Source organism: Gopherus evgoodei, chromosome 2 (genome assembly GCF_007399415.2).
Source record: "Gopherus evgoodei ecotype Sinaloan lineage chromosome 2, rGopEvg1_v1.p, whole genome shotgun sequence".
NCBI lineage: Eukaryota > Metazoa > Chordata > Testudines > Testudinidae > Gopherus > Gopherus evgoodei.
Window position 1 is genome coordinate 90,166,183 of NC_044323.1, and position 15,480 is coordinate 90,181,662.

At 43.6% G+C, this 15,480-nt stretch overlaps 1 protein-coding gene across 1 annotated transcript; it reads right to left on the reverse strand.

Annotated features, from left to right (window-relative positions):
* Positions 1 to 1,764: 1,764 nt before the first annotated feature.
* FANCD2OS (FANCD2 opposite strand) lies at positions 1,765 to 2,283 on the reverse strand. The gene has a single exon (XM_030549390.1). The coding sequence runs from the start codon at positions 2,281 to 2,283 to the stop codon at positions 1,765 to 1,767; it is 519 nt and encodes a 172-aa protein (XP_030405250.1).
* Positions 2,284 to 15,480: the final 13,197 nt, after the last annotated feature.

Here is a 15,480-nt window from a genome sequence, read left to right on the forward strand (position 1 = left end):
CCCAATGTCCCCCAAAGGGGGGGAGGGGTCCCTATAACTTATTGAGCAGAAAATAAAAGCTGAGCTGCTGCTAATAGACATTTTAGTTGATAACACCAACATGGCTAGTACCCAAACACTGAACAGTAATTCTCTTGTCAAATTGTGACGTGCAGTAGTAACTGAATACATTACAAAAGCTTTTCCCTATGAATGAAAGGGAAAGGTGTATTTATAAATGTCATACACCAGCTGTAAACCTCTTAAGGCTTTTTGATTTGAGATAAAACAAAAGTTGCACTTTTAATAAACTGCCTGCATTGGCTGGAAACAAGTCACAACTATTTTTACTTTGACTGTTACAAGGCAAAAGTGCTTTTCTTGACTGTTGTATCCATTCACTGTAAACAAATTATCAGGCATCTTCTTGGAATGTTTTAAGGCAAAAGTGCATTTCTTTGTAAATTACATCTTTTAGTTGTAAACAAGTCATAAAGAGTTTGTCTTATAGATTTTACAAGTATAATGATGCTTTTATCAGTTGCATTCATTTAGATGTAAACAAATAACATCTAATACAATTGAATACATGTAAGGCAAAAATGCATTTACAGTAAATTGTTTGTTCATTTGGTTGTAAGTGCCTCTATTCATTAGGAACAAATAATATTTCAATGTGAGTGGTTTACCTGAATGTTGCAAGGTAAAGGGTGCATTTCTTTGTAAGCCTCATCCATTAGAGGCTTCATACAGATTTTACTTAACATTGTAAAGCAAAACTGAATTTCTTGTAAGTTCATAAGCTGTAAACCAGTCATAACAATTTTTTACTTTGAATGCAGGAAGAAGCCACAAGCGTAACTCTTGTTAGTCTTGGTGTTTTGTAACTTGATGTGAATGAATAAGGATCTTTTAAATGTTATATGTGAAATCTGTGTGTGTGTGTCTAAGATGTTCTAGCTGGACTGTGAACGCCTTCATACATTAGTAGCAAATAATGAGAATTATTTTACTATGAATGTTGCAAGGTGGAGGTCCAATTGGTTGCAAATGATTTGAATATTACTCTTACAATTTGTAAGACAAATTTGCACATATGTATCTATTAACTAAAATATTTCATATTGTATTTGCATGTTTATCAAGTTGGAGTGGTTCAATCTGTTTGATTTGTGAGATCCTTCCTATACCAATTCTGAACCAAATTAATAGTATTCAAAGTTACACTTGTAGGCTTCATCCTTTAGGTATAAACAAACCATAAGGATTTTGACTTTAAATATTGTAGAGTGCTCTTTATGCAGGAAAAACTCGTGCACCTTATTTGCCAGCATATTTTAAAATTCCGTGTTGTAATACAAAACCTTCATTTCTTGCAGGTTGCATGCGTTAGCTGTAAACAAAACACTATTGGGCACCGGTAAAATTAGAAATGTAGCGCAATTACCCCCCACCCCATCAGTTTCAACTTGACTGGAAGAGCCTTCAAAGTTAGCTGTACACACACATAAATGGTTGCAGTTCCACGAACGTCCGCTGAAGCTGCAGGTCTTGCAAAGAGTCTCCACCGGGGGACTCGTAGTGTGAATGAAGCCCGCAGAGGCGCCACGAGGGCAAGGCGGAGCTGCGGTGAGGTGTCAGTCAGGAGCTACAATCCACTCAGAGCCGCTTCGGGCACCAGCCGCGTGTGCTTGGGCCAGGCTCCTGCCGCCGGGGTGGGAAGGGAGCGGGGCCGGCTGGGCAGCTCGGAGCGGTGCAGGCGGCGGGTGTGTCGGGCCCGGCCGCTCAGCGCGAGTGCTGCAGGGCGAAGGCGCACTTCTTGTAGGCGGCGTAGAGCAGCAGGATGGCCCGCAGCATCTGCCGGCACATGGCCACGGCCATGCGGACCTGCGGCTCGCGGAGCCCGCGGGGCCAGCGCTGCCGGGGGCTGATCACTTGGCAGAAAGCCGAGCGCTCCGACACCCGGAACGAGCCGGTCCAGCGCGGGGGCTGCGCCGTCACCAGGCGCCCGAAGACCGAGTCCAGCCCGCTGAGCCGCACAGCCTGGGGCTTGCGCAGCGCCGCGCTCCGCTGCGGCTCCCCCGCCGGCAGGCCGGGCCCCTTGGCGCCCGGCTCCAGCACCAGGCTGAGCCCCTGGAAGCACAGCTGCACCTCCAGGTCCGCGGCCGCGCTCTGCGGGCAGCAGCCGCGCGGCGCCGCCCGGAACGGGTGCTTGGTGCACGGCCGGGGGGTGGCGCCCCGCAGCCACTGCAGGGACTCGTCCAGCGGCGACCAGGGAGCCCACAGCTGGTACCCGCCGGCCATAGCCCCCGCCAGCCACCCCGCAGCGGCTAGCGCCGCCAGCCCAGCTGCATCTTTCCTCCGCCGGGCGCCTGGCAACCCATTGTGACGCCGCGTTCGGCTTGGAACCCGCGCTCCCACCCGCCCCTCCAGCCCTGCCCAGCTTCCTCCCCGCGCCCTCATACTCTGCCTCCCCCAGGTCTCCCCTGACCCTAGCTGTCCCCCCTGAGCACTCGCGTTTGATCTCTGCCCTCTTTCAAACACCTGTCTGCTCTAGGTGCTTCCTGATAGGAAGCATCCTCACTGTAGTGCCTGTGACAGTAGCAAGCCTAGTCAGGTACAGGTCCCGGAGCCTGCTGCACTCTGCAAAGATGGTGCATGTGGTCAAAGGCAGCAGCATCCTCTTTGGGGCCTCTGCATCAATCCTTGGGCTGAACGCGCCAGGGGCAGAATCTTGCCCAGTTATGTGGTACCCATGTCTTGACCACTGAGACCAAGGGGTTGTGTGAAAAGTCATGCATACAAATTCTGCACTTATGTGTAATTACTGCAGTTTGCTATGTCCTTAGCAGCATCTTTGAGGTCTCAGCCACTTGCCCAGTTTCAACTACCATTTTCACACTGGTCACTTAGGAATTTACCTGACAATTCCTGACCGGCCTCCATCTATTTCTACATCTCAGTCTCTCTTCAACATATCATCATAGATACCTTGTTGCTAATTTAATATGGCTAAAACCAGCCTTACTGTCCCTCCCAACTCCTCTTCTCCACTTATTCTCTGACAAGCATGTGTAAGTAAGACAAATGTTTTCTGGCAACTAGGGATCATCTTTGGTTTGTCACATCCAAATGTTCTCTAAATACTGCAGTTTCTTCCTCCGGAATATCTCATAGCCATTCTCTTTCTATTCCTACAGCTAAAATTCACCATGTCCTGGCTTGATTATTATACCTTCCTCTTCTCTCATCTCCCTAATACCCATATTGCCTTCCTCCAGTCCATACAAATTATAGCCACTAAGGACTTGTCTACACTGGCGCTTTACAGCAGCACTGAAGTGTGGACAGTGCATTAATGCTGGTCACTACACCCCTCATGGAGGTAGGTAGGGGTGTGTGTGTGTTTAGAGCGCTGGGAGAGCTCTCTCTCCCAGAGCTCTGCCGTGACCACACAAGCCATGTTAAAGTGCTGCCATTGTAGTAGACTAGCCCTAAGATCATCAATGCTCAACTCCTTTTTTGCCCCAACTTCCTAAAGTTAATCTTCTGCATCAAGCTTAAACTTCCTTCTTGTGCCTTAAAGGCCCTTGCAAAGTCTTGAATCTCTACCAAAACATTTTTCCCCAAAAGTTTTAGCTAAGCAGGTATTACTATTTATTCAGAGTCCTAAAAACTTTTTCCCCAAATCAGACTTCATTTCCTGCATGCTTATGGGAAGTGTAATCTTTAAAGTTTTTCTTGTATAAAAAGGCAAAGGGGATAAACTAGGTTGTTTTTTTTTTCCTTTACTTCCCATCAGATGTGTCTAATAACATCTGTAGGGGCAAATGTTTCCATTATAAACAGTTCCAGGCTTTGTGTGTGTACCGTAAAAGCACTGGGGTTCTGGGCCTAGGAAGAAAGATGCTTCATGGATTTGTGCTATATTTGAGAGGTGATGCAAGTGGAGATGAAATTTGGTGTAACTATATATGCTCATTTGGAGGAGGTAGGTTTTGTTTTTTTTTTTTTTTGCTAACAGGAAGAATGTCCTTTAAGTGTCAGCACTGGTTTTTCCCACTACTTCGTTTTGCATGTTAGTTGCTATCACTGCTGAACCCCTCTCTTCTGTCCCCTCAGTTTATCACTGGGGGACACCCGATGTCACCTCTGAATGTGACCCAGTCTTCTGTGGTTTTGATTTGGACATCCTGATAAATATAAGAATCACCTCAGTCTTCACCAATGTTGGCCCTAGTACTAAACCTTTTCGTGGGGAAAAATTCCCTCTGACTCCAGTGTCTGCTTTGCCTGAATAAGGATTGCCAGATCAGGCTGTGTGGATGTGGGTATGGGTGTGCCCCCCCCGCCCTCCCGGGTCTCACTAGGTTTGGAATGCTTTGACTAAATTCTCCTTTTCATCCATATTGGGGTTACTGCAGATAAATCATGGGAGTTGTAGAGTGTCCTTTGAAAACTCCTATTATACAGATGGCTACATTCCATGGTTCTGTACAGATCCAGAAATGTTATAGTAGTTGCTGTAGAAATCAACAAAAAAAGGTAACCGTGAACAACAAAATGGTCTGAAAATAACATACACTCAGAAATAAGACATGAGGTTTCAAGAATGAATCAGCTCTCAAATGCTTATCTGGCAAACGCACAAACACAGATAATGTGGTGCCCAGGGAAGTTTAATTAGTGCTGTACGTGATGTGTCTCAATTCATATTCAGGAGGGAATGTTAGATGCCTATTTAGATGTGACTGGATGGCCAGAGCCATGCTATGATACTGGGCAGTCACAAAACTAGTATTGGTCTTAACTGGCAGCTGAGCTCACAAAGAATAACTTTAAAAGTTTCCAGGGAATAATTTGCTCAATTTAGTCAGGTTTGTTTTTGATTTGGTGTTGGCTGGCTTACTCACCACCATAAACCAGAACTATTTCAAACCTTCTTTTCAAAGATCTTGTAATCTGTTGCTATCTGACACACAAATGCTTGTAACTATCAGGGCATTTTAGGCTACGTCAAAAACATTCATGCCGTTGAAAGTATGTTAAGGGTCCATTGGAAACACAAGCACAGGAACATCTGAAATACTGTAGGTCTGTCTATGAGAATATAAGACAAAATGAGTGGTCTAATATCTTTTATTAGACAACTGCTGTTGGTGAAAGAGAGAAGCTTGAGCAACACAGAGCTCTTTATTTCACCATCAGCTGTCGGTCCAATAAAAGATATCACCCACCTTCTCTCTCATATTCTGGGATCAACATGGCTACATGTAGCAAGGTCACAAGGCTCACCAGCTTGATGCCTTCTGCTGGCTGTCTTGGGGAATAAGCTCTTTGCCGGCCGATGTCTCACCTGCCACTGGCCTCTGATCCTTCCTGGGCCCCGATGCCCTTTATCTCAGGGTTTTGCCCTCCGCAGTACCAAGGAACCCCCAACCCTCTATCCCCACCTTGCCTCAGTGGCTACTCCCAGTCGTCATCTAGCCCCCCTCCTTGGGGCAGTCTTTAAAGGCCACTCTGTAGGAGCAGGATTTTATAATTGTACTGTGAGGATTAATGTATGATTTGATTTCATCCTGTCAGCCACCTTTTTTGAATAGCAGAAAGGAATGACAGACCAGAACAATCCTTATGACTGATTATGGTCATCCTTTTGTTTTAGGATAAGTTATAATGTCTACTATAGTTTTCCATATGTTCTACAAATTAGGCATTCTAGTTAAATATACATTTCTTTGTTTTAAGGTTCAGAAAGTAAGAGATAGGATCTTGTATTGTGTCTATGTTAAGGAGATTAGAGGAGCATTGAACGCCTGAAGCCCCAATGTGAATTGTTTTAGTTTTAAGATTTAGCAAGGCTTGATTTACAATGTAGTCTGCTGAATATAAAACGCTGCTGTCCTCTGAAGGTTTCTGTAAGAGATTGTGTGAATGAGGAATACATGTATCAGGAAAAGATAAGGTATGAAGGCCATTGTTATAACCAAATGGTCAAGGAAGGAGTGAAGAAACTTAACTTGACACCATCAATGTGCATCCATAATGAAGAGAGCAGATTGACAACCCTGAGGTGAAGGCTGGCACCCTAAGGACAATTGATTAAATCTAAACCAGGACAAGATGACCCTCTCAGAGGTGTTATGGAATGTTAACATCAAAAGATACACCAGTTAAGAAGTAACCCAGTGACAAACTGACACAGCAAGATCCATAGACTTCAATGGAGCAAAGACTATAAGAACAGGGTGCTCTGCCATGGAGCTTTGGGTTCAGTCCTGCAAAGCCTCGGAGCATCGGATCGCGACGGACAAGAGCCCAGCTCCTCACTTGTGCTCAGTCTAACTGACCATTAGATTAACTTGAGCTACAACAGACTGATAACTATATAAACATCAACTGGCAGGAGTGTGAGTGACTAAAAAGCATATGCTAACTGTTGTATTTTCAATAAATGTGGTGTATTTCCCTCCCCCGCAAAGATCCCGTGTGCTTTGTATAGCATAACAACTTATCGTTGGCAAAGGGGTCGGATCAGCTGCCCCTGCATATTCCCAGGCTACGCCTCCCAGCCCCAGTACTTGCGTAGGCCTTTATTAAGGCCTCAGCGTAGGGAGTTGCCAGGCTGGAGCTCCCCAGCTCCTCTTGCCCTTCCCTAGCTCTGCTCTGCTTCAAGTACCCTGTTCCCATGCAGCTAAGGCCTTCTTCCTCCAAGGTTGGAGCTAGACTGACCCAGTTCCTCCCTAAGCCCTTAGAACAGGGTCAGGTGTGGCCTGATTGGAGCATGGCCCCAGCTGTGGCTGCTTCCCCAATCAGCCCAGCCTTTTTTCTAAGAGCGAGGTAACTGCCCCCCTATACTACAACAAACTGATTATATGATGGATTCACATTCCCAAGGTATATTTTACCTTCCATGTGATATCAAAACAGAATTGAACTACTTGACAGCAATGTTAGGATATTCTACTCATGTATTTGGCCACTTTTGCAGAAAATATTGTTATGAATAAAAGGCAGGTTATGACTAATACTTAATCAGTGTCTGACTAATCAAGAATAAGCTAATATGGGCCTTCTTAATTTACTTTGAATAAATTCATTTTGGATTAATTTCTCAGGGGAGAAATTAATTTATTGAAATAAGATGTAATTAATATTCAATGCACCTACAGATCAGTGCAAGCCAGGGGCTTTTTGTAAAAGCAATTGTGATACTCTTCAAAATGTTCATTTTTCTGATGTCAAGCATAATATGAATACTTTTTTAAGTATGAGCAGTACACTTTCATGACCCACAATTTAAAATATGAAATACTTCAATTTTTAGCTCAAGAGCTATAGTAGGGGTAGGCAAACTATGGCACATGTGTCAAAGGCAGCATGCGAGTTGATTTTCAGTGGCACTCACACTGCCCGGGTCCTGGCCACCGGTCCCGGGGGCTCTGCATTTTAATTTAATTTTTAAATGAAGCTTTTAAAACATTTTAAAAACCTTACTTATTTTCCATACAACAATAGTTTAGTTATATATTATAGACTTATAGAAAGAGACCTTCTAAAAATGTTAATGTTTTGCTGGCATGTGAAACCTTAAATTAGAGTGAATAAATGGAGACTCAGCACACCACTTCTGAAAGGTTGCTGACCCCGATCTATGTTATACACATGGTGAATAACAATTTTTTAATGTTTCATTTTGCCCGCGTTCAGACACATGTACACTCATTGCTTAGTTATCCCTTGGTTTCCCCATGATGAAATATAGGTCACCAAAACATGGTCTACATGTTTCATACATTTACTTAACTGCTTCTGGTTCTCCATGCTGACCACTACACACATGGCTTCTTCACCTAAAATTCAATCTTTTAAACTTTTCCCACTGGAGAGACTTACTCTTGTGAGTCTGACTCTGCATCTCATCATAACCTGATGGGAAGCCTTCTTTCTCATCCTTATCTCTTCTGTATATATCCTATGAAATAGAAAAGACTCTTTTTATTGCTGCGAAGTAGTCTTTTTAATGCTTCCCACACTTTTCAGTGGAAAACCAGTGAAATGAGAAACAAGGTGCAACCCAAAAGTGATATTAGGAATCAAATTCATGGAGGCTGCATAGATCAAGAAACTGCCAATAGGATATGAAACTTTTAATATCTAGGCCATGCTTGCTTCTACATCCAAGTCAATAGTAACAAGCCCAGATCAACAAAGATACTTTGGCACTGCAACACTGAGAATCACAGCACCTAGAAAATCACAGGAACAACACTGATCTACTAAGGCAGTGTTCCCCAAACTTGGGATGCTGTTTGTGTAGGGAAAGCCCCTGACAGGCGGGGCCGGTTTGTTTATCTGCCACGTCCGCAGGTCCAGTTGACTGTGGCTCCCATGGGCCGTGGTTTGCTGCTGCAGGCCAATGGGAGCCGCTGGAAGCGGCATGGGCCCAGAGATGTACTGGCCACTGCTTCCCACAGCTCCCATTGGCCCAGAGCAGTGAACCATGGCTCGTGGGAGCCGCGATCGGCTGGACCTGCAGACGCGGCAGGTAAACAAACCGGTCCGGCCTGCCAGGGGCTTTCGCTACACAAACGGCATCCGAAGTTTGGGAAACACTGCGCTAAGGCACTTAAGCTTCCTATACAATGGATGGGGAGCGATGGATGCCTTAAACTGATCTACAAAAGCTAGCACGCTAAGTGGGGAGCCACCTAAACCAGAGGTGTTGACGAGATGGGTGTGTGCTAAGTCCATCCCCTCTCTTGAAGATAGGAGCCAAAGTCTGGGCTTCAGGGAGGCACCACTTGGAGGTGGCTTAAGAGTGAAAGATGTTTCTTGTGGAAATGAGTTACGAGCCTGCCTCACTCCACAAAACAGCCAGAGGAGGAAGGTTTCAGAGTCAATCTCTGTCAAGGGTCCAGAGAGAGAGACTCTGTAGTCCAGTAGTTTAGGGCATCCACCTGGGAGGTTGGAGGCCTCCCACGTTTTTCTGCTGGCTGATTTGGGGGTGGGGGAGAGGAAACTGAATCTGGATCTTTCACATCTCAGGCAAGTGTGCTAACTACAAGGTAGGCACCAATGGTAGCATTACAGCCATCTCCTTCTGTGGCTAGGTTTTTGTTTTTGTTTTCCTTTGAAATGAGACCTGATCTGGTAGACCTCTGAGCACTCCTACCAGAATGGGCCCCACACTTGACATAAACACTTGTCTTCCCCTGGTTCATGAATCTTTTTCTGGGGTTCAGGTAGGAGATAGTACCCTCAACCCTAGAAGGAGACAGCAATGTTCATGCCCAGAGGCAGAAACATAGATGTCTAGAGAATATTTACTTTGAAAATGTAGGCACTAGGTCAGTTTAGGTGCCTACAAGATTCAGCTGAAACTTTGTGGCTCGCAGTGGAGCCAAAAGTGAGGCTTGGACTTCTAAACCTGACACTCGTGCTTTAGCACCTTTGTGAATCTCCACCTTAGTCACTACCATCTGATGGTTGTCCACTGGTATGAAATAAACTGGAGGTCTCACCTAGTGCCTAATGGAAAGGCGTTCACATGAACTGCTGCCAAATTTGGCAGTAACTGGCACCCTTGCTAGCAGCCTCAGCAGAGAGACCAGATGGGCTAGAAAACTGAACTATTATCCCGAGACATGGTCCCTAGAGCAGGACTGAGGAATAATGGTCGTCTGAGGAGAAGATCACCCTTCTGTGGCTCAGGGTCTACCTGCTTTGTGGCTAAATAGAGGAGTTCAGAGCTGATACCTTTCATGAGCACTAAATACACAGATTTAAAAGACAACATGCAAGAGGAATGAAACAAAAAGCAGGTGGCATTGCTAAACCTGAGTCTATCAAGCTTCCCATTTAACAGGTTTTCTAAGTATTAATTAGATATAGTTTTAAAAATTAATCCTATTGAAATCCTTGGGTGGTTGAAGGGGGTATCCAGGAAAAGAGGGGGTGGGCCAAATGCCACTATGTTCCAGCTGCTGGAACTGTCTTTTGAGGTCATAGGCAACTGGGCACAAATTAGCTCATCGCTTAGCAAGCAAATTAACTTTGCCAGGGGCTGATCTGTTCAGCCTCTGGATCAGTGGACCATAAAGAGGGTGTAATGCTACCTTTGTCCTTAGCTCCTTGATTCGATGCTGAGCGTGTGTGGCCAACCCAGAGTATAGTTACTGTTCAGAAGTTAACAGAGCTGACCATGAAATCACTCAAAAGCTTAGTGGGTCTTCACAGGAAAATGCATAAGTGCTGGAACTAGGGATGCTGCAGCATCCCCTGGCTTGAAGTGGTTTCCATAATATCCAGAGTTTACAGTTTGGTTCAATGGGCTCTCAGCACCCCCACTGTAAAAATTGTTCCTGCACCTGTGGGAAAGAGCAACAGTTCAGATATGTGTCGGGATTTTTCCAAACCTTTTAAGGTGTCATCAAAGATTCCTCCCTTCAGTCCTTTTTGGATTCCCATATAGCCACCAGGAGCTTTCTTCTTCATTCCCATTTTCTTTCTCCCCAAATCTCTCTGTTGCCCTTATAACCAAATCAGGAAACTCCAGCTTCAAAAACATCTGAAGCACAGTCCTTTGAAATAACAGGGTTGTTTAAGTGTATGATCACATGAACTTGGGGACATGCAAATAAATGTATGCAGTTGTTTCTTGAATCTGTAGGACTGTTTAAACAGTGTTTTGTATGGATGTAACTAGATCAATTTAGAAATAGATACATTGATGCAAAGACTGCATGGACAACCTTTGGCTTTCATGGTTAAATTAGCATCATCCATGTCTTTCTTTTTTCTTTAACAAAGAAAATTACACTAATAGATATTGTTTCCGTTTAAAAAGCTGATACGTAGCTAGTGACATGGGCTAGGAGGCTGAATTTCCTCCTCTCTCCCCCACATGCTCACACTGATCAGCTCTGAGCAACTGTCCACCTATTACCAAGTACTCCAGGGCTTGGCTTATTGTCATCAGCTAAGTCAATGTATTTTGCTTCCCATTTAATTCTATACAGGCAGTCAAATTATAGTGTTACTGTATTTTTTTTATTTTTTTTTATTTTTTTACTAGATACTTAGGTCCTTATTCCTGTTTCAGTTAGTTCTTATTTCAAAAGGCAAAATACCTGTTGACTTCAACGAGCTTTGCTTGATTAAAGTGTGACTAGAAACTGGGTAAGGTCTTCAGGTTTTAGCCCAGTGTAAATTTCATATTCACATGAATTATTGGAAGTACACGCATCTATTTCCTTTCATAAATGTCCACTTTATTTCAGTTATTCATGTCCCTCACTCTTTTCACTGCCTTTTGTGTGATGGGAATCCTTCCAAGACCTACTCCTCGGATGTCAACATGTGTAGTCACTTTGTGCATTGATGTAGGTTGCCAGGTCACAGAGATGAATTCAGACATGAGAGCCAAATGACTTTGTGGAAATTAAAATGGAATCTGGGGGCTTCTATGAATCCTAGTTCTGTTCCATCTCATTAGTTTTCCTTGGATCTTATCTGTCTGACCAGAAGGGGTTTGGGACCTATTTGGTTAGTTCAAAAGCAGTATTTGAGGATGTATCAATCTTGCATCACTCTCTGTAATTGTTTTATTGATTCCATTTACTTTAACAAGACTCAAGCTCGTTGTTGTTGTTGTTGTTTCTTCTACTTAGGTTACAGGAAAGAGGCTTGTGCACTGTAATTAACTGGCTTTATTGCATTTACCACTTTGCCAACAAAAGAAGTCTATTCATATTTGATTTGTGACATTCAGGTTTATATTTATGTTGACATACTAATTGCTGAAATCTCTCATTTAACTTAACATCTTGGCTGTGCATCCTAAAAAGCAAACGTTTTCATAGCTATAAGCTGCACTCAATTGTAAAACATGTTTATCTTCATGTTCTGTCATGTTGTTTTCCTCCTTAATGGTTTACCCTTAAATTTGTTCCATATGCTTTGATTATTTTGACTTGGCTCAAGCTTAAATATCTGTATCTTAGCACTGCTGTTTCTTCGATTCCATCAGTAGTAACCAATCTGTCTGTTACTCCAGTTCTCTAATTGTCACACTGTCTGGAGTGTTTCATGACCATGAGAGCCAACCTCAGGCAGACTGTCAAAAAACCAGGGCAGACAACAATTGGTGGTGTGTTCTATAACTAGATTTCACCAATTCAGTAACAAATGTGAACTCCTGGATCACTAACAGTTTTACCATGGAGTCTCAGACTGGAGTTTCCAAGGGGACTATCTTGCCACCCAAGCAAGCTGACCTTAGTAATAAATGGTCACTTACACCAAAGATCACAAAATATTCAGGTTGTGCCCAGTCTCAAGAGACCAGTCACTCACCCGACGTCCATTTGTACCTTAGATCTCACACCAAGGACAACACATGTAGCCAATCCTGCAATAAACTAAGGAAAAAGAAATGAGTTATAGATTAAAGCAAGCAAACATTTATCATACACAAATGAGTTTATCTGTGATTCAAAAGGTGCTAGAGTTGCTGTAATCTGTCAGTTCAAAATGTCTTTCAGGGCTAACCCAGGGGATCTCTTTGCTTATGTAGAGGAATCTTTGCCCTTCAGAGTATAGACAGCACAAAAAAGATTCATGGCAGGTCTACATTATAGATGCAGCATTGGCGCAGCTGCACCACTTCTGATGAAGACGCTCTAAGCGGACAGGAGAGAGCTCCCCTGTTGACTTAGCAGCTCCACCTCTGTGAGTGGTGGTAGATATGTCAGAGGAGAAGCTGTCCCACTGACATTGTGCTGTTGTTAGGGGAGTACATGGGGAGTTTGGGTCGGTATAAAAATCCACACCCCTAAGTGACGTAATTATACCAAAATAAGTGTGTAGTGTAGACCTGGCCTCAGTTTTTTCTTGTCAGGGATTTTTATCCCCTCCTCTTCAGAGTCCAAACTGATGAGTTCATTTGTATGTCCCTTCTTCCTGAAGGGATCTAGGAATGAAATCAACAGGGCCTCCCTCCTCTGATGCTCCACTGGCCTTCAATGGGCCATCTTGTACACAGGGTGATCCCTTTACCTTAATTAATAATTCTTTTCCTGTTTGACTGAAACAATTATAAAGGTTTACAGAACAAACACTCATAACTTTACACCATGAGCTAGAGAGGTTATAAGCAAGATCAATACATGAAGCTCCCTACAAGCATTTTATAAAGTCTAGACACATTGTCAACTTAACATCTAATATCTGTTTTTATAATGGTAACACAACTGGCTTCCAACTATGCATGAGCTGGCACTGGTTTCCAGTCTTGGCATGAGCTGGCACCTGGAATGTCAGCATCAGTTGTTTCTTGGATTCCATTAGTAGTAACCAATCTGTTTGATCACTCACTCCAATTCCCTGCGCCGAGTGTAGAATTGCCCTCTATAATGTATTTCTAGTGCTTCATCTAGTTTAAACATTTATTTTGGATTGCAAGTGGTCAGCTTTACATGTGCAAATACTTGTGTAATATTACACTTCAAGCACTACCCCCTGTACAAGGAAGGAGATGAGAGCTTTGATCACTTGCAGGTGTAAATGGTAGTGCTTGAAAAGCAGGCGTGCATAGGTTTGCACAACCAAAGCTGCATGTGCAAAATAGAGACTAAGATGAGGATCCTTTGAAAATTAGTCCTAAAATGTTAAGCTGTAGGTCTTCCAGCACATCCCTGGTCCCCACACTGAGCAGCCTGCAGCTGAGGGGCAAGATAATACACTATACAATAGCTACAAGAACGGAGAATCGTGGCTCTAATCTGTGAGGACCAATGTAAGAAGGATTCTGGAAATGAGAACTAATGACGGGAAGGCACTGGGGTAGGTGTCTGAGGTGTAAGGACGGTATGTAGGGTTAGTTGAAAATCTTCAGCTGAAATGATTTTCCACAGAAAATGTCTATGTAAACTGAAACAGCTCAAAAAAAGAAAATCTCCTTCAATTTTCTTTTAGAATTGTTGGGTTTTTTGTCAGTGAATCTTTGTTTCCTGCAACTGAATTTTGGTTCAGACTTTATTTTTTTGGCTGGTGGGAGAGGAGGAACAAAAAAAATCCTGAAAAATGCTGACTGAAAATTAAGAGTTTATTTTGATGAGATCTTCTTTCCCTCCCCCCGCCCCCACCAGCTTCAGTGATATGGAAATAAGGTACAAAGCCAAAAGTGGGGGAAGAGAGAGTGAATACAACTGAAATACCTCTATAGCCCTAAATATTTTTGTACCTCCTTGGCATTTACCCCCTTTGAAATACTTGTAGATTATGTCACCATTAGTCATCATTTAACCAAGGAGTACTTTTAGTTAATTATTCCTTCACAAGCCAGCCTCTCCAGTCCCTTAACCACTTTTATTTTTTCTCTTAGAACTCCCTCCAAATTATCTACATCTCTCCAGAAATGGTCCCCTCAGAAAAGTATTCCATATTCCAGGTGATCTCCCTCCAGAGCCATATACCAGAGAGAATTATTTTAACCTCTCTCCTTTATCAAGATCCAATTCTCTCTTCTCTGCACCTTGTGCAGTTATTTGTACCAGTGCAAATGATAATGGTAACTTGGTTTTAAACCAGCAAAAAGTAGGTGTCTGACCACTCAAGCTGCAAGGTAATGAGGGAGAATCAGGATGACTGTCTCTTTTCCAGGCTGTCATGTTGCAAGCCTTAGTGGTGGTGGCTACAGTGAATCTTTATGGGCCAGATCCTCAGCTGGTGCAAGTCATCATAGCCCCAGTGAAGTGAGCTTTGACTTCAATGAAGCAATGCCAATTTACAGCAGCTGAGTAATGTAGTTTTTAGTTGGAAAACAGTTTTAAAGGGGACAAATACCTCTCTGTTAGAGGGCCAGGGAACAGCCAGCTCTGTCTGGAGAGAAGTCCAGCAGGTAGGTGCTAGGAATCGCCTAACCCAGCTGTACAGCATCTAGTGACTGAGTCTGAGTCTCAGCCTGGGGATATAAATGAGGGCCTCAGCTCCATGCGGGAGACTGGGACCAGGAAATAGAAGAGTAAGCACCCCGGAGGCCACCTCAGAAGACTACAAGAGGGTAAGCAAGCTCTGTGGACCCCCCTTCACCCCCACCAGGCTTTGGAAGGTCCAGACTCTATAGCTCTCAGGGGGCCCACAATCTCAGTTGAGAACAGGATGGTTGCTTTTTGTTTATGTGCCAAATAAAGGGCTATATAGGGAATGGGCAGTGTTTATTGTTTGTTCCAGGCTGTTGCTTGGGTTCACCCTGTCTACAGCAAGACATAACTTGCTCAGTCAACTCCCCCTTCCCCTCACTGTTTGGACCAAATGTGTTTTTGCTGAACTTCACATCACGTTTCATGCAAATAGTAATTCCAAAGCAGTTTTGTTGTAGATCATAAAATACTCATAGATCGAATCCTCTCTAGGCTTGATTAAAATCACTACCTGAGCAACTGGATGTAATTCGTGCTAGGGAGGCAAGATGTGGACCATTTAAAAGAGTGACACATC